Source organism: Mus musculus, chromosome 7, assembly GCF_000001635.26.
Source record: "Mus musculus strain C57BL/6J chromosome 7, GRCm38.p6 C57BL/6J".
Classification (NCBI taxonomy): Eukaryota; Metazoa; Chordata; class Mammalia; order Rodentia; family Muridae; genus Mus; species Mus musculus.
In genome coordinates, this window is record NC_000073.6 from 24,926,797 (window position 1) to 24,945,084 (window position 18,288).

Here is an 18,288-nt window from a genome sequence, read left to right on the forward strand (position 1 = left end):
AACTTGTGGGAGTTGGTTCTCCTTCCAACACCTGGGTCTCAGAGCTCAGACTCAGATGACAGACACCTGTCCCTTTTCCCTCACTGTACTAAGGACTCCACACACGTGCACGCTGCATGTGAGGTGTGCCCCGTGGTCATGCAGAGTGAGGCACCCACAACGCACACTCAGTTCTTTTATTTTTGTAGTAAACTCTGGAGGTGGCCGTGGGATCTGAACGGGAGCCGGTGGGGAGAGGGCCCCTCCTGGGTGGGGCTGGGGCGGGGGCGGGGTTATTGCTCTGATCTCCCTGTCCCCAAGGGGACCTGTGTGGGAGGATTTCAAGAGGGGGCTGGCACTGGATTGGGGACACTGCCACACGAACACGCAGGTCACAGCACATAGGAGGTCAGGGGAGGCTGGGCGCCGTATTGCACTTTGAGAGTGGGGCCAGGCGGTTATCCCCCTCAAATCAGAACCTGGGAGGAGACTAGAGGCCATCCTGTTGCTCTCCACTCTGGAGAAGGTGTGACCTCCACTTGGGGGTTAGAAATGGCCAGGAGGGTGCCAAGGGCTGGCCCTGGGCCTTGCGCTAGTGTTAAGGGCAGACCATGTAGAAGCTTCATGGATGACTGCCCTGGTCACCAGCAGGATCCACCCTACACCTGCTCAGCTGCCGTTCCCCCCTTTGCCTGACTTGGTCTTGGGGGACACTGGACCCTCATCGCCCTCACTGTCAGAGCTGCAGCCGCTGACATCCGTGACCTCCAGCTCAGAGTCACTGTCCTCCTTCCCAGCCAATGTGGCCTCTGGGCCTCCAGCCCCTGGCAGTGCCAGGCGAGGGGCCACTGCCAGCCCGGAGGGGCGCTCAGGGCCCAGGCCCTCCCCTGTCGCAGCAAGCAGGGGTGCAGCCATGGGCCCTCCCCCTGCTCCTGCAGCAGACAGGTGGCCCAGGGAACCCAAAGGGTTGGGGTAGAAGTGAGGTGGGTAGAGAGAGGGGGGCAACTTGGGGAAGGGGCCGGTGAGGTATGGGTTGAAGTTCCAGGGGTACTCAGGGAAGGCGCGGCCGTAAGGACCCAGCAGGCTGGGCGGCTTGGAGTAGCCTGTGGCACCTGAAGAGGCATAGGAACAGGTCAGGCTGGCCCACTAGCCATGGGGCCCTGTTTCATGGCGGATGTGCCTCCTGCATGGTCTCCCACCCTCCACCTCACCTCCCCCACTTCCCTCCCTATTCCTTTAACCTGCCTGCCCCCAAAACCCTCCTGCCAAGTAGCCAACTCCCTCCCATTAAGTTGTTCTGCAGCAGAGCATTCTCTGCCTTGATTGGCTTTTAGAAATGTTCCCATTATATAACCAAAATTGGCTTCCAACTCATAATCTACCTGCCTCGGCCTCTTGAGTGCTGGGTGCCACGTAGCTTAGCCTGACACTGAACTTGATTGATCTGTAGTCAGGATCAAGACTGAGCTTGGTCCTCCAACTTGTGTGTCCCTCGTGCAGGGGTCTCTGGTGTGTGCACCACACCCAACTGCTGCAGCACTGACTGTAACCTTGCTTCAAGCACTCTGACTGAGCTACATCTTTGCCGCATCCCCTCCCTGGCTTTTAAACACATGTACCCACACGTACTCTGTAGACACATCTCTATCTTATCTCCTGGAGTACACACTCCACGTGTGCTGATCCCCTCCCCCAGCCCCCAGCCCCTTACCAGAACCCAGGAATGGGAAGGGGCTGTCCAGACGTAGTTTATCCGTCTCTGGGGTGAATAGGGGTGTCCGAGCCCCTGGCTCTCCTAGGCGTGGGGCAGAGAACAGGTTCTGCAGGGTCTGGAGAGGGAGGTAGGGAGGCGGTACTGCTTAGCCCCCTCTGGAGAGGACACAAAACACCCCTCTTCCAGCACTAAGATTGCAGTATCCAGACTCACCTCAGGGGTCAGGGGTGGAGCATCTGGCCCAGGTGCCCCAGCAAAGGGCCCAGGGGTCAGCAAGAGAGGGGAGCCTGTGGCAGCAGCAGCCACATCCAGCAGTGGGTAATTAACAAGTACAACTTTGCTGAAGTTGAACTTGTAGGTGAACCTCTTCCCTTTGGTCTTGTGGAGAATGCGCTTGTTGTAGTAGTAACTGTGGGAGAGAAGATGGGGTACTGGGGAGGGGCAAGGGGGGGTGAGGCAGTAGCCGGGCTCAGGTTCCTCAGGTTCCTCATCGCCACCCCCTCCCAGTTTCCACTCACAAGTACTGGGGTCCACTGGAATTCAGTCCTAGGATACAGAGGGAATGCCCCACCTTTGGGGGGGCAGAAAGGACAGCGAAGGGAGGAGAGAGCAGGATGGGGGTCCGGCCCACAGCCCCTCCTCACCGCAGGGCCCGGCTCAGCTTGTCATAATTCATGTGGGGCTTGCACTTGCGAATGCCCCATAGACGGGCCACCTCATCGGGGTCCTTGATGACAAATTCCCCGTAGTCCCCTTGCCAGGCGATGACGCCCTGGTACTCCTCCTTCTGCAACAGCTCCAGGATAAAGTGCCACAGCTGGATCTGCCTGGAGCCAGGAGATGACTCGGGCTTGTAGGCCCAATCTGGGAAGGCAAACCCTAGGGACAGGAGACAGGGAGGCCTTAAGGTTAGGAAACAGTTGGGGGCTCTGGGCATTACTGGATTTTGCAACTTGAGATGCCCAGTCTCTTGAGAGCAAGGGAGGAGAGGGTGAAATTGAGAGGGACCCATTTCCTGCATCCACGGCTCTTGGGACGTGGCTGAAAAGGGCCCACTCTGAGCAGTGATCACCCTGTAGGGAGGCCTGAGATATTTCTAGTGACTTGTGATCTGCCCCTTGCCTAAGGCGCTCCTGGCACTCAGCCCGTATGCATCTGTGTATCTACCTCTGGTCTGCCCCTTCCCATGTGCTCCCATCTTCAAGCTGTCAGGTAGAAGGCTGTGTGTCTGATGCAGGCACAGCCGTGCAGGTGCCCATGGCAGACAGCACATCATGCAGACATCCACTTGCCATGTTAGTCCATGGGACACAACCACACCCAAGTGCCACACACTCCTGCTTAGGGCTGCTAAAGCAAACAGATGTAGGCTGCCTACACTATATGGATGCAACAACCCAGCATGGTACACCCTTGGCAACATGCACAAATACAGACACACAAGCCCAACACCCAGCTAACACCTGGTGTGACAAAGATAATGAGGCCATGACACTCAAGTCCCCAGATAGGCAGACGGGCACATGCACAGTAACAAGACAACCAAACAACCTCCCAGGTCTACACTCCAGCCTGTGTATGTCTGCAATTGCATGGTCCAATTGGCCTTACTTCACCCTGGGAGGAGTCTCCTGGTTCCCGCCATCTGTACACACTTAGAGACCAGGAGCGGAGATCCTACCTACCCCTGGTCTTTCCAAGCTAGAAGGCTCTGGATCCCAGTGTCCACACCAGCTCCTATGTCATCCCTTGTCTTGTACCTTCCCAGAGATTGCCATGATCCAGACGTGAACACATATTTAAATCTGGTCTCTAGCAAGCTGAGAGCAGTACAAGAGACAGGGAAGGCTAGGGAAGCCATCAAAGGCTGGGACATGGGAGGGACTATGCTGAGCTGGGAGACCTGGGTCCCTGTATCCAGTTGCTGTGTAGCCAGGGGATAGTTTCTGTCCTCTCTGGATTGAGGTTCTGGAAGCAGGAGGCAGGAAGTAGCAGAATCTCACTGGTGCAGGCTGCCCTCTGGTACATATGTGCAGGTGATGCCCCAACTGCCAAAGGACAGGCAGTGGTCGCCACTCCCTGTGGAAGGGGAGTTTTAATCTCTGAGCCATTTCATCTCAGATGCCATCGACAATCCGTCCAGATGGACCCTGGCCAATTCATACCCATAGCTCACTTCCCTGGGGAAGCCACCGCGTCACAAACATGTTTGCACAACCAAGAGACCAGAAGGGATCCGCTGGAGAGAGGACCAATACAGCAGGCAGGCATAGACAACCCCAGACACAGTCCAGAAACCAAGCCCAGATCCTGATATACAGGCCCAGGGCCATCTACCCACACCCTGCAAAATAGACCTCAGATATCCACTGAGAGTGCCACAGACGACCAGAGACAGGCAAATCCTCTTTACCCCACCAAAGCAGGAGTATGGCACACAAGCTGCCAGACGCCAAAAGTATACATGCATGACCCCGAGATGTAGAGTCCCTGAATCATTCCTGTGGCCTCTGTGGTCCAATCTGTGTATGAGCAGGCGTGCATTCACACAAAGATGGCCCCCTGCAGACACTTGCCCTCTGTGACCCCTTCAGGAACACTGAAGTGTCGCACATGCACGCATACACTCCACAGTGAAACTCAGAGCAGACAGACAGATGCTCTCAAAGACTCCCTCTTATTAGTGACCCATTCGTGCCAAGAAGATCCTCTCCCCCTGGCTTAAACACCACATGCCTCTCCTTTCTTCTCTTTAGGCTGTGCCCTCTCCTTGTGCCTAGCCTAGAGCTCGGGGGAGGTGCAGCCAAATGGACATGGTGCGGAAATCCTTCATCTCCGCCCCTTCCGTCCTCATCCTCCAAAAGACCCTGGACCTTTGTGTCCCAGCAAGCAGGTGGCAGGGATAGCAGACCATGAAGAAGTTTCTGGTCAACTTTCTCATGAAAGGGTTTGTAGCCAGGGAACTGATGGGGACCGAGACAGACAGGTTCACAGGTGCATGAGAGAGACAGGAAGAGGAAAGATAAGGAACAGGGTGCAGCCCCTGGGAAAGGCTGTGAGGATGGACAGGACAGTTACCAGGGGTCCAGAGAGCCGGCAGGGCAGGCGGGGCGAAGAGAAGGTCCGAGACACAGCTACAGTCCATGGTAGAGCGAGCCCTGCAGAAGCCGGGACAGAGACAGGACAGCAGAAGAGAACCGGGTCAGCCAGTGGGGTAGGAGCTGCGGGGCTCCTCCCCTCCCAGGACCTCAACCTGATGCCAGCCCACCTGATTGCTTCAGTCCTCAACCCCTCCCGGCTAACTCTCTCCCCTCCCGCAGTCCCGGTGTCTTTAATTAAAGCCGCTGTCCTTCCCTCCTGTCCTGCGCCCTCCTCTATGCGGTCCTCTTCACTTAAGTCCGGCAATTCGCCACGCGCCGTCCCTCAACACCCTCCACCCACCCCAATGCCCCCCACATGGGGTCTCTGGCTATCCTGCCTCCTGCCTGATCTCTGGGGAAGTAAGGGATTGGTCCCTGGGTCTTTGGGTCTTTCTGTCTCCCTCTGCGTGTGGCTCTCTCCAGCTACTTCAGATTTATCAGGCTCGAAAACACAAATTCGCCCCCACCTGGCTGACCCCCGGCAGCTCCCTCTGTGGCTCACACTGCAGCAGTGGCCAGCTCAAAGTGGACAGAGCTGGGTATCTGCTAGCTAGGCTGGGAGGAGCAGGCCCGGTCCTTGCCTTCCCTCCCCAAGTAGACACCCCCTAGCCCCAAGTCTGCCCTCTGAGCCCACAGACCACAGCTCCCCTACCCCATGGCTCTCTCAAACCTGCCGCTCACCAAAGGTTCTCTAATTTTTTCCCCTTAGACTGGCCTGCCCACCTCTCAGTCTCCTCTTCTGGGAGCTGCACCCCCCCACACACACACAGTCCTTCCCCTCCCTCTCAAGGTAGAGCCACCCAAGCCTGCTGCCCACAGGAACCCATGGACCCCTGCCTCAAACCTGCTGCTCAAAGAAGATTCTCCATTCCTTCTAAGATCAGCCAGCCTCCCCTCTCAGACACTCCCTCCCCACAGACAGTCTCCCCCCTCAAACACCTGTCCCCTCAGAGTGGCATTACCCCTCAAATACCCTTCCCCTCAGAGTGTCATCCCCACTTAGATACCCCTTCCCTGACTAGTCTCTGTCTTCTGACACCGCTTCCTGCTTCGTGGCACCCTCCCCCTTAGGACATTCATTCCCCATGGATCTGCCTCCTCCCCGCATGGACTCCTTCAAATCCCCACTCCCTCAGAGAACCTGCTTTGTAGAGACCTCACCCCTTTCTCTGCACCTTTGGCCTCTGTGAGCCCAGCCCCTCAGATACCCTCATCTATATTCTGCCCCGCTCACACTCACTGCAGCTACCCTTGGACAAGACATCCTTTGCGTCCTGCCTGCGCTCAGAGATCCAACACCACACACACCCTTTCCCTCAGATACCCCACCCATTAGGTCTTCTAAAGACACTCCACACACCTCTCTCATTCCATACAGCCATAAATCCCGCCTCACTCCTGGGTACTTCTGTCCTCTCTCTGTATCTAACTCCCCCAACACTTCCTTGGCCCCCTGGAATCGCCTCTGCCAAGGGCCACCCCTCCCATACTCCATCTCTCTGGAAGCCCTTCCTTATCTCTTTCCTCTTCATTTTGATCTCTCCCTGCACTCGGCCTCTCTTCTCTTCCCTCCTCTCCTCCACCTAGAACGGTCCCCCCATCTCTCCTCAACTCTCTCCTCCCGTGCTTCAGTCCCGTCTCCCATTTCTCTGTCTCTGCCCACCCGCTTTCCCACAGCTGTCTCCCAGTCCCTACCCCTATTTCCTTCTGCATCCCTCACTGATCCACCTCCCCACGTCTCTCTGTTTTCCCCTATCTCTGTCTCTTCATCTCTGTCCTCATCTGCCTACTCTCCCTCCTCCTCCTAGCCCCTTCCTCTCAGCCCCGCCCATCCCGTCTCTCTACCGAACGGTCTCCACCACCTCACCATCTCTTTCCCCACATTCACCCCCCCCTCTAACTCCCCCCTCCTGCTCTCTCTGCCTCTCTGGGTCCCCCTCCTCCCTCCCCCACCCCCACCCCCCATTGGCCCCTCTCATTTCCGTGTTGGTTTTGATTTCTCTTCCCAACGCTTTCAACTCCCCGCCGCCTCCTCCGGACACGTTATAACGAGGAGCCGTGGGATCGGCGCTCCGGGCCCTGCTCCCACGCTCCCCCCGTCGTCTCTCACACACATCTCTGCCTTCTCGCAGTCTCTGCTGCCACTTTTTCCCCATCTCTCTCGTGTCTGGTCTCTGTCCTGTGTATCAGCCCCCCCAGCCCCGAGGACCTGGTTCTGGCCCCTCCAGCCGGGTCGGTCTCCACCTAGACCAGCATTTCTCCTATGTCGGTTGCTAGCATCTCTAGGTCTCATCTCTCGGTCTCTGTGTCCCTGGGCCTTTAGTCTCCACATGGTTCCTCTCTCCATTTCTGGGTCTCCACATCTCTGCCTCCCTGTCTGAGTCTCTCTTTCTTGCAAAGTCCCCATCTCTGTCTTTAGGTCTCTCTTTCAGTCCCAGTGTCCCTCTCTTGGGACTCCTTTGATCTCGCCGTGCCCCTGGCACCCCCCTGGCCCCATTGATTGCTGATCGACCCATGGAGGAAGTAGGGCCTTCGGCCCGGGGCTATAGGGCCAGGCAGCAGCTTTGGCAGAGCCACTGGACAGATGGACAGACAGCCCCAGCCCCAGCCCCAGCCCCAGTGGCTGAGGAGGGGGAGCATCACAAGCCCCTCCCAGCCGGCCGGCACGATGCGGATGGGGACTCCGGGCAAGCTTTAATTTTTAATTTTATTTTGCTTCCTTCAGCCCCCCCTCACCCCCATCTCTAGCGCCCGAAGCCATGGCACCGAATGTGTGCGTGAGTGAGGCAGCCGCTTGGAGAGGGGTTGGGCAGGCAAAGGCTGCCTCCCTCTGTTCCTTACCAAGCACAATTACACAGACCCACACCTCCTGCAAGCACACAGGCCAACAAAGTCACTTGCACCACTGCATTCCCCACACACTGTCACACTCAAAACACACACAGAGACAGAACCATGCACAGTCCCACAGCCCACACATCAATGAAGTCACACATCAATGTTGTACATTCTCATGTACAACAGAACCAGACACAAGATCTGCCTAGACTGATGCATAGTAACACAGGCACCAGGTCACACACCAGTGCAATCACACAGAGAGACAATGTCGTACAGAAACAGAGACCCCCCCCCCCTCCCCATACACAGCAGCACAGACAAGTCAGCAGCAGGCACAGTCACACATACAGGTACTAGAGACCTTCCATCAAACACAAACTGGAGCACAGGCAGACACACAAAACACCACAAACACAGGCTGCCACAGCCAGATGGCACACATGTGAGGCCACACCCATCAAAGGCATAGAGCCACAGTCAGAGTCCCCAATATGATCAGCACAGTGGGGAAACCCCACAGCAGCCCCCATGCTCAGAGAGAGGCAACACTCTCACTTAGACATAGGGGCTCAGTTCAGCTGGGTGGGGGCGCCCATTTAGAGGCTACAGCAGCCCAGCAACGTCAATGTCCCTGCCACCATGGGTTTGTCTGTCATCTGTGAATCTCACTCTCTCTCTCTCCTCTCTCTCTCTCTCTCTCTCTCTCTCTCTCTCTCTCTCTCTCTCTCTCTGTGTGTGTGTGTGTGTGTGTGTGTGTGTGTGTGTGTTCAAAACGTGTGCTTGCTACATAGTCGTCTCTTCAGTCCCCTTCATTGTCTGTGTCTGTCTGTCTGTCACCGAGGGTCTTTTTATTGCTCATCTCTGTGTGCCTTAGTCTCCAGATGCTTTTGAGTATCTCTCATTCTGTCTCTGGACGCCCTCCCCCGTCCCCCTTGGCCTCTGGGCCTCTCTGCCTCTGTCTCCTCACCCCATCACCCCAGCCCCCTGGGCTGGGGTTTAACCAGTTGTTTTGATTTCTCTAAGCTGCGCTGGCCGCCTCGGGAGCCGCCTCAGGCCTCACACCGCCCCCAACCCCTTCATCCCTCACCCAGGCCCCCCCATCCCCACCTCCCCTTAACACAATCTGCACAAGTGGAATGAAAATTGATTTTTTTTTTAAATTTCATATCTTCTCCGGGGCTCTGTCTAAAGAGGAGAGAGACTCGGCCCAAGACCCCTCTCCCACCACTTCGCCCGCGTACAGCTTGTGCATGCGTTTGCGCGCGCACACACACACACATACACACACACACTGCTCACACATATACTACACACACACACACACACACACACTGCTCACACATATACTACACACACACACACTGCTCCCACATACACCACACACACACACACACACACACACACACACACACACTGCTCCCACATACACCACACACATACACACGCCCTAGCTCCTGCATTCACCCTTCCTCACACCACATGCCAATGTGCACACATCTGTGCACACAGCAGAGATGATGCTTGACCATGGGCACACAGACCAATCCACACTCTGGGCCCACGGGCATGCTGCCAGCTAGCATGAGCTCCTATGGCTGTCCTGACAAAAAAGAGGTCTCTCAGGGGCTGTCATACCAATACCTGCCACCTTACCGCAAATGTCACCCAATTCTCACCCTGGTCACATCAACCATACTCTCTGCCCTGGCTCCTAGGAGGGGAGACTGTGCCAAAACTTCATACTTCACATTTGTGTACCACACACACCATATACATACTACACACATGCCACACACACACACACACACAAGACATACTACACACACACATTAGGCAAACTATACACCCACACACACACTACACACCTGTACAGTAGATAAACCATAGATATTCTACATATCTGCTGTACACATACCACACACTCATATCACAAACATACCGTACCTCACGAACAAAACTGTACACTCCTATATGCCATACAAATACCATGTGACATACACTCCATATACCACACCACACACCCATACAACATATAAACACCACATACCACACCACATCACATATCTACTACATACCATATGTACAGGTACTCATGACACACCCATATATGCATCACATGCATATCACACACGCAGACCACATAGAAATCATACACCACACATAGATACCAAGTCATACACATACCACATTCCAAATACCACAACTACCACATGCCGTCCCTGCTTCCCCCAGACTGCATACAGATACCACGAAGTGCAAGAACTGAAACCCCTTGTCACATAGGGTCACTCCTGATACACAGATCCACACGGAGGCAGACATGCCATCATAGACACGGCCTCACACCCAGAATGGAGCACAGGTTCACACTGTGCACACACGCAGCAGCACCCCAGCATCCACCCAGGGATGCACAATCACAAGGTCACACGTGCACATGCACACGCTCAGCGCTGTTAGCATTCCTCAGGACTGGTCATGCACACCCTCTCTGCTGCAAACCAACATTCACTCCAGCCTGCTGCATCTCGCCTCCCAAATGACTGTCTGTGCATGCACACACAGCGAGAACACCATAGGCATCCAAAGCCAGAGTCAGACACAGGCTCAGAGATGTAGTAACCACCGTCAACAGTCTGCCACACAGCCAGGGTCTGGCACAGGTCTGGGGGCCTCTGTAGCTACTGTGCTTCCCGGGTGAGCCCCTCCTGCTCAGCACCCCCACTGACAGTGGCCCCTCAGCGCCCCTGCCTCTCCCACCCCACTTCTGGACTCAGGCTCCTTACCTCCTCACCCTCAGGGACAGCTGTCCTGCCTTGGTCACTCAGCCCTGCACAGATGCAGAAACACCAAACACAGCTCAACCCAGAGTTCTGGGCAGTCACACGCACAGCTGATGGACCCACATGTGTGTCCCACTGTCACATCCATAGATGTGTGTGGCTTTGGGCAGCCCCCACGACCTCTCTCTCGCTCTCTCTCTCTCGCGCACACACACACACACACACCTAATCTTCTGTGCCCAGGGACACACACAACAATTGACACAGGCCATATTTACATGTGCTACAACACACAGACACACAAGGGGACCTTTGAGAAGGCTTCACTGCAGGACAGGGACAAGGCCTGGGTGAGATCTGGCTGGTACCAGATTTGGGGTGGTTAAGAAAGGAAAGAGGAGTCCAGGGCCTGGAAGGGCAGGAATGGAGGCCCAGGCCCCACCTTGGACCCTGCCACCCCACCCCACCCCACCCCCTGTCTCTCTCTGTATCTCTTTCTGGTCTGGAGCCATGCTTGTCTCTTTGAGTCTCTGACTCTCTCCTGGAGTCCCAGTCTCAGCACGGATGTCCCTGGGGCTGCAGCCAGCCTGCAGAACGATGTCAGTGGGGGTAGTGGTGAGGGAGAGTCCCCAGGGAGTTGGGAGCTGCAGTGCCACGCACCCTGCCTACAAAACAGTGCTGGGGGAGGGGATGGAGGTGGAGGCGCAAGCAGCCCCAGTCCAGGCTTTCCTCTTGAGACACGGAGACCCTGAGCGATGCAAGAGGCCAATGCAAGAGGCTGGGGTGGGGGTGGGTGTGGGGGACAAACAGGGTCTCAGAGAGAGAGATTGGGAGAGGGGAAGGGCCAACAGGCTAATGGGACCAGAGGCAGGGTGAGAGACCAAGGCAGAGTAGACTTCCCACAGTCAGAAAGAGGAAGCTAGACCCAAGGAGACAGAGACAGGCAGATAGGAGAGAAAGAAGAGACAGAGACAGAGAGACAAGGAGAGACAGAATCAGGGAGATTCTGGAAGAGGGAATGACTGGAGAGGGGCTGAGAGGAAGTAAATTAGAGAGCTGAGAGCCAGGGCACCAGAGAACCTGGGTCAGCAAGGATGCAGGGGAGGGGGCAGAGATGCGGAAAATTGAGGGATTAGGGCAGAGGCAAGAGAGTGGATGGAGGAGACAAGAGCTGAGACAGCCAGAGGACTCCCCCCCTCCACACCATGGTGAACACCCCACCCCCACCCCGTGTCCCCCACACCCCCCTTGCCGTGTGGATTCATGACTCTCTTTAGTGCCTTCCTTACCTCAGTTTCAGTACTGGGGCTCTGGTGTTCCCTACACTAAAACCCAGGCCTCCTCATTTCCACCTGCTCCATCCCAGGCCCAGCTCAAACCTCACTACCGCATCAGTACCACTGTCCCTGTCCTGGTGCCTACCTGCATCTACAGAAGTTCTGACCTCTGCCCCAGTGGTCCAACCACCTCCCTAAAGCTGACCTGTTGATGCGCAAAGCCATCCACCACGGACAGGGCCCTAGATATGGAACAAGACAACTGTATGATGTTGTCAGAGTGTCAGAGAGAGTGGCTGGATAGAGAGTCTTCTAGAATGATCTGCAAGCCCTAGTGGTTCTGTGGGTTCCCTTGTAGGGTTTGGCAAAGTGGCCACACACACTTCGGGGAACCAGAGAGACAGAGGTGAGTGGAGGGGACATGTCAGGAGAGGACCCTGGATGGAATGTTGGGGCACAGCAGAAGAGCTAGAGGACAGAGACAATAGGATCCAGAGTTGGACATAAAACGGAGACTGGGACAAAATGGAAGACATGGGGGTGTGGGGGCTGTGGGGGAGACCTGAAAGTTAGGAACAGAGAAATGGAGTCGAGGACCCAGGAGGACAGGCAGTCAGGGGAGCAGGAGCAAACTCAGACATGAAGAAGGGCCAGGGCCAGAAGCACCCTGGGCTGGCAGAGGGGCCTGGGCTGGCCAGCACTGGGCACTGGGAGCTGAGCTGCTGTGGGGATCCCATAAGGGGCAGGGTCCAGCCAAACTGGGGGAGGCTCTGGGCTCCAGGGGTATCAGGCGCGGTGCTAATTCAGCGCCATCGATCAGACAGGATGAGAGCAATAAATTATTGTGACAAGATGCAATCCTGGCCCTAGCACTGCCGCCGAGGCGGATCGATCCCTGTCCCCAGCCCCACACCAGTCCCATGCCCAGGCCTTGCTGGCTGGGACTCCTCTGCCCACCTCATGATCTTCTCTCCCCACAGTACTCACACTCCCAACTGTGAACCAGGCCATGTGGTAGCCCTGGAGAAGAGACAGGGACAGAGAGGATGCAGAGAAAGAAATCTAACTCCCTACATGACTCTGTCCCTGTAGTTTCCCTCAGCACCAGCCTTACCTCCACCTTTAGAGTAAGAACTGCCAGGGTGCCCATTTCACAGATGTGAAAACTGAGGCGTGACCAGGGACGATTAACTTGGACATAGTCCGACAAGGATAAGTGATGAAGCCCAGACTTGGATGCAGGTCAGGATGCTTTTAAGGCCCCAGTATCTCTACTGTCAGAGGGGAGCACAAGGCACAAAGATGAAAAGATGAGGAGAGAGATAGTAGACGACAGAGAAATAGAAAGATTCAGATATATAAAGAGATACAGAGCTGAGGCAGATGCTATACACCTGTAGTTCAAGATACTGGAGGACTGAGGCAGAGGACAAATTGGAGGCTTGCCTGGGCTATAGAGTGAGCTCAAAGCCAGCTTGAACTGAGCAAGGCCCTGCCTCAAAACTGAAAAGGGCCAAGAGCCAGGCCTGCTGGTGTTCACCTGTGATCCCATCCACTGGGAGGTGGAGGCTGCTCACATCTAAGTTCAAGGTCACTCTGAGCTACATTAGACCGTGTCTCAAAGAGGGTGCAACGACGGAGATAGAGATCAATGGTAGAGGTTTTTTCTGTCATGCATGTGGACATGGGTTACAGTCCCAAAATCACAGGAGGAAGAAGGAGGGGTAAGGAGAGACACCAAAGGACACACAAGGACAGACTCAGAGGCTGGCAAAAGGGAGATGGTGACAGAGGCCAAAGCAGGCAAAGAGGGGACCAGAGGAGAGTGGGGTGGGTGTCTGGCAAGGTTGGCTGTGAGTTGGGAGGTGGAAGGGAAAGGACCTGAGGTAGAGCTTGGGTCCCAGAGGTCTACATCTGTAAGAGCTGAGTGTGATGGACGCCTGGGTACCCCAAGGGCAAGAGGGAAGGCTGGGAAGTTCTGGGTGATGGAGAAACAAGAGTTGCTAAGGAGATGAGATGGACAGGTTGCTTGATGGCAGGTGTGGGAGGCAAGCAAGACTGTCTGGCTGGGAAGGCCATCCCTGAAGTCACACGACCTTGGTTAGACTCAGCTCTTCCACAGTGTCCAGTTTCAGGGACCTCAGAAAAAAAAACAATTTCTCTTGAAGCTCAGTTTATGGTTCTGTAAAATGGGGACACAGGTCAAGTATCCACTCTATAATGGTCCCATGAGGTGGTTTTAGAATCCACTGCCATCAGCATCACCACCAAGGTGAAGGAGAGCAGGTTCCCGGGGTGTGTGTCTGTGTGTGTGTGTGTGTGTGTGTGTGTGTGATAGAGGCTGCTGAAAGTCAGCTATGACATCTAGCAGTAGCAGCAGCAGCAGCACCTGGACTCTTAGAATATCCCAGCCTTCAGCAGGGAGGTGGTGGCACAGGCCTTTAGTCCCAGCACTCGGGAGGCAGAAGCAGGCTGATCTCTGTGAGTTCAAGGCCAGTCTGGTCTACAGAGTAAGTTGTGTGTGTGTGTGTGTGTGTGTGTGTGTGTGTGTGTGTGTGTGTGTGTGTGTGTGCGCGCGCATATATGTATGCATATACATACATAATACACAATACATACATACATATAGACATACATATCCCTCCCCAGTGCCTGGAGTTGAACCTCGGGTTTATCCCTTCATATAAGGCAGTGTTCTCCCACCAAGCCACACCCTCAAACCCTGACAGTCTCACAGAATTGCTCAGGTAGGTTGAACTCTGACCTTCCTGCCTCTGAAGCTTCCTGTCACTAGGCCTGGATTAAGGTCTCTATGATGCAGGGAGCAGCTAATGCAGGTGTCTGGCCACAGGTCTCACACATATTTAGCAAACGCTACAGGCATTGCTTACAAGCAGCAAAACCGGCCTAAGGAGGTGAGCAGTCCCTAGGGAACTAACTAGTTGGATGGAGATGGGCTGTGAGGAAGGACTGGTGCTTCTGGGATGGAGCGATTGGAGATAAGATAGGATCTGAAGGACTGGTCCTTAAGGTGTGAGCAACAGGTTGAGAGGGCTTAACAGTGAAGACGAGGGGTGGGCTGGAGTATCAGCAGGCTCACTGGTGCTCAGTGATGTTTACCGAGGAGTGAGGATTGTTACACGCGTGGGAATAAGCAGAGAGAGGTAGAGCAGGTACCAGGAGAGAAGTGCCTGCCTCTGGGGTACCAGGTTTGCCCAGAAGCCTGGGTCCCCCTTGGAGGATGTTGAGAAAGAGAGGTGTAAGGCAGAGAGACGGAGGGCGGTGATGCCTGGGATAGAAAGACGAGGAACAGGTGTGACCTTGTGAAGTGAGAGACACGCGTGCTTAGTGTGTAGAAGACACACGGAGGGACATCTGGTACCTGAGGCACAGGTGTGAGGGAATGTGTATGAGTCAGGCAGTGTCCATGGCCAAAAGCCTGGACATGTCTTGTAGAGACAAGGTGGTAGAGATGAGAAATTGCCAGCACCAGCCATGCAGCCATGCAGCTCTCGGTGTCTCCATGGACAAGGCTCTGCTGGACAGGCAGAGTTATCAGGAAAGATATACATGCTAGCAAGGGATGCCTGTGATCTGGGGGGGGGTGTGGGCGGGGGGGGGGGCTGGAGAGCAGGTGGCAGAGGAGGGTGTCTCTGTCTCTGCGACCAGTGGGGAAGGCGGGTTTAGAAAAAAAGATGGCAGGAAGTGTGTTGGGTTTGGAGACAGGCAGGGTCTTACACAGCCCTGGCTGGTTTCAAACTCACTCTGTAGCCAAGGGTGACCTTGAACTTCTGATCTTCCTTTCCGCTGGATTCGTGGGTATATATGCTGGTTTAGGCAGTGCTGGGCATGAAACTCAGTGTTCTGCGCTACACAGGTGCTCTGTGAACTGAGCTACAGTCCCGTGAGTGTGAGGGAGGGCTATGCAGGCAGAGAGGGCGTGGGGGTCACATGAGTGTAGTTTTGGAAGGACGGGTGTAAGGGTGGATGAGGAGGGTGGGTGGGGTCATGCTGCTATGTGCAAAGAAAGAGGTGTGTGTGTGTGTGTGTGTGTGTGTGTGTGTGTAACAGGTATTGCTGGGGGTGAGGCATAGGTTACATATAAAGGCTTGTGAGAATCAAGTTCTCTGAGAGAACTGAGGGAAAGGTTTGGAGTGTCGCAGGGGACCGTGTGACTTGAGAAATGGAATTGGTGAAAGGTTCAGATAGAGGTTTAGATTTGGGGAAACAGGTGTAACCTGGGAGAGTAAGTAAGAGAGGGCACCGGTTAAGTTATGCTAATGAGCTTCTCTGGGGCAGCGATCTGGAGGACCCTGTGTGCACCTGCCCTGTGAGCCCCAGAAGCATGTGAGGGGAACAGACGACAGTCACAAGCAGGCCATGTTCCCTTAGGTCCAGATGGGGAGAACATGGAGGCACAGGTGAGTTGGATGTGGGGTGCGGGTGGAGGGTGTTACCTGAAGCACAGGTGTGCTGTCTTCCCAGGAGCCAGTTCGAGCTGTCAGGTTCCTCCCGTGGCTCTAGCTCAGGGCTTGGGGAAGCCTGGGCCTGCCGGGCAGCTCGGGCTCCTGAGGCTGTTTGGCGATGCGGAGCGCGTCTGGGCCTCCGCGGGCCGGCGGGGCGGGGGGAGCGGGCGGGGGGGCCGTTTAGCCGTGATAGATCCGCGCGCCGCTTGTCTCTTAATCTCCGGAGCGACCGATCGATTCGCTATTTCCCTTTGTTGCCAGAAAATTCGATCCTGGGCCTGGAATTAGGTCCCCGGCTTAATCTGAGCGGAAACCAGCGAGGGGGAGACAGAGACAGAGATACTGGGGGAGACAGAGACGGAGAGATAGTGAGAGACAGAGAGATGCTGCGTGGGAGAGATATAGGCACAGGGAATCTGGGAGGGGTAGTCTAAGGGTTAGTGCCACCGAGGTAAGAGTGGTGTTGTGAGAAACAGAGATAAAGAGTTAGAGAGACAGATCCTGGGAGTTAGTCGCTCCTGGTTCCTTGGAGAGCTGGAAGGAGATGCAGAGATGCTGACAGAGACAGAGACAGAGAGACAGTGAAGAGATACTTGGGCAGTGAAGATATGGCAGAGGTGGTCCAAGGATGAATTACACAGGGGGTCCAAGACATCCCCAGACCAAAGCTCGAGTCTAGGCACTTCTTGCTCCCAAATGGGCTGACCCCAGGTCTGGCTCCAATATTCTTCCCATAGATCCTGTGATCTCTCACGCCAAATATGCAGATACAGTTTTGTAGACTCTCAGACTTGAACTCCAGCCCCAATCCAGACCTCCTTTCTCTCTCTCCTTGATCCAAATCTCAGCGCTGATCCTCAGTCCCAAGCATCCACAACCCCAGTCCTGACCTCCATCCCCGACGAGTCAACTCCATCTCCAAAGAGCTGGGGCTTCAGCACCAAATATCCCCGACTCTAGTCTCTAAGCTCCAGTCTTGACCTTTAAAACCCATGGTACTCTGATCCTAAATGTCCAGCCTCCTCAGGCTCAAATACCCAGACCCAAGCTCAAGTCAGCCTTCAGCCCCAACCCCCAAATAGTCACACTCTAGTATGTCCTGTTCCCATTCCCAAGGCTCCCATATGCACACTCTTCTCTCCCATACCTTGCACCCTAGTCTCGAGGTCCTATCTCCAGGGCTCATCCCTCCCACCTCGCACCCCTGTCCACGAGATGCTCCGGCGGGATTCCCCCCAACTCCCCAGAGTTAAGGCACAGCCGTGCCCCGCTGACGACCACCAAGCTGCCCCGCCTCGGACACCCCCAAGTTGTCCCGGGGTCTCTGGGGACCACCTCCCGTGCCCCGGGCCCCCGCCCCGGACAGCAATCCCCGCCCCTCATCCCCGCCCCCGAGACGGCCCGCGGCGCTCACTCACTTTCCGCGCCTTGCGCATCCGCTCCGGTCCGGGGAGAAGTGTTTAAAGTTCGGATCCCGCAGCCATGGCCCCGCGGCGTCCTGGGGAAGGAGACCCCGGGGCGAGGGACACAGGATGTTCGGAGTCCCGCGAAGACGGAGACTGAGAGGATGGGGTCTGGAAGTCCCTGAGACAGCGTGACAGAGACAGGGAGACAGAGACGAGGGGCACGAGCAGAGACGGGGAGATGCAGAGAAGAGACACCCCAAAAGAGACGCGCTCAGAGGACGGACGCGGGAAGCTGCGAACCCAGCTCTGGGCCAAGACGCGGGGGACTGTGTCTCTGAGCCCCCTCCTCCCCTGCAGTTCCTCTTCCTCCTCCTCCTCCTCCTCCCTCGCTCCTCCACGGCGCGGCGCGCTCTCCCGCCCTCGCGGCCGCCCGGCCGGGCTCGGCGCGCAGATATATGGAGGCGGCGGCGGCGGCTGTGCGGGGGAGGGGGCGGGCGCGCGATCGATGGAATATAATTTTCCTCAAACTCGGAAAATAAAGTTCAGAGCTGATCAAATTTGAAAACAGATGTCGAATTGCGACTCTAAATAAGGTTCGATCCCGGGACTGAGAGAGTGGGGGTGGGGTAGGGGCAGAGAGACACCCCTAACACCTTTCCCCTTTCCTCCCCACCTCCTCCTC

At 55.7% G+C, this 18,288-nt stretch overlaps 1 protein-coding gene across 8 annotated transcripts; it reads right to left on the reverse strand.

Moving 5' to 3' along the window:
• Window positions 1-159: 159 nt before the first annotated feature.
• Erfl (ETS repressor factor like) lies at window positions 160-17,975 on the reverse strand. 8 transcript variants are annotated; one of them, XM_030242447.1, is made up of 6 exons: window positions 17,348-17,514; window positions 4,772-4,851; window positions 2,338-2,572; window positions 1,907-2,102; window positions 1,691-1,808; window positions 160-1,091 (listed from the first exon to the last, which is right to left on the reverse strand). In XM_030242447.1, the coding sequence occupies exons 2-6, from the start codon at window positions 4,836-4,838 to the stop codon at window positions 649-651; spliced, it is 1,059 nt and encodes a 352-aa protein (XP_030098307.1). In that variant the 5' UTR covers window positions 4,839-4,851; window positions 17,348-17,514; the 3' UTR covers window positions 160-648. The 8 variants fall into 8 exon arrangements, with proteins under 8 accessions (XP_030098307.1, XP_030098305.1, XP_030098306.1 ...); XM_030242445.1 differs by lacking the exon at window positions 17,348-17,514 and adding an exon at window positions 16,192-17,314; XM_030242446.1 differs by lacking the exon at window positions 17,348-17,514 and adding an exon at window positions 10,461-10,838.
• Between the last annotated feature and the right edge of the window lie 313 nt (window positions 17,976-18,288).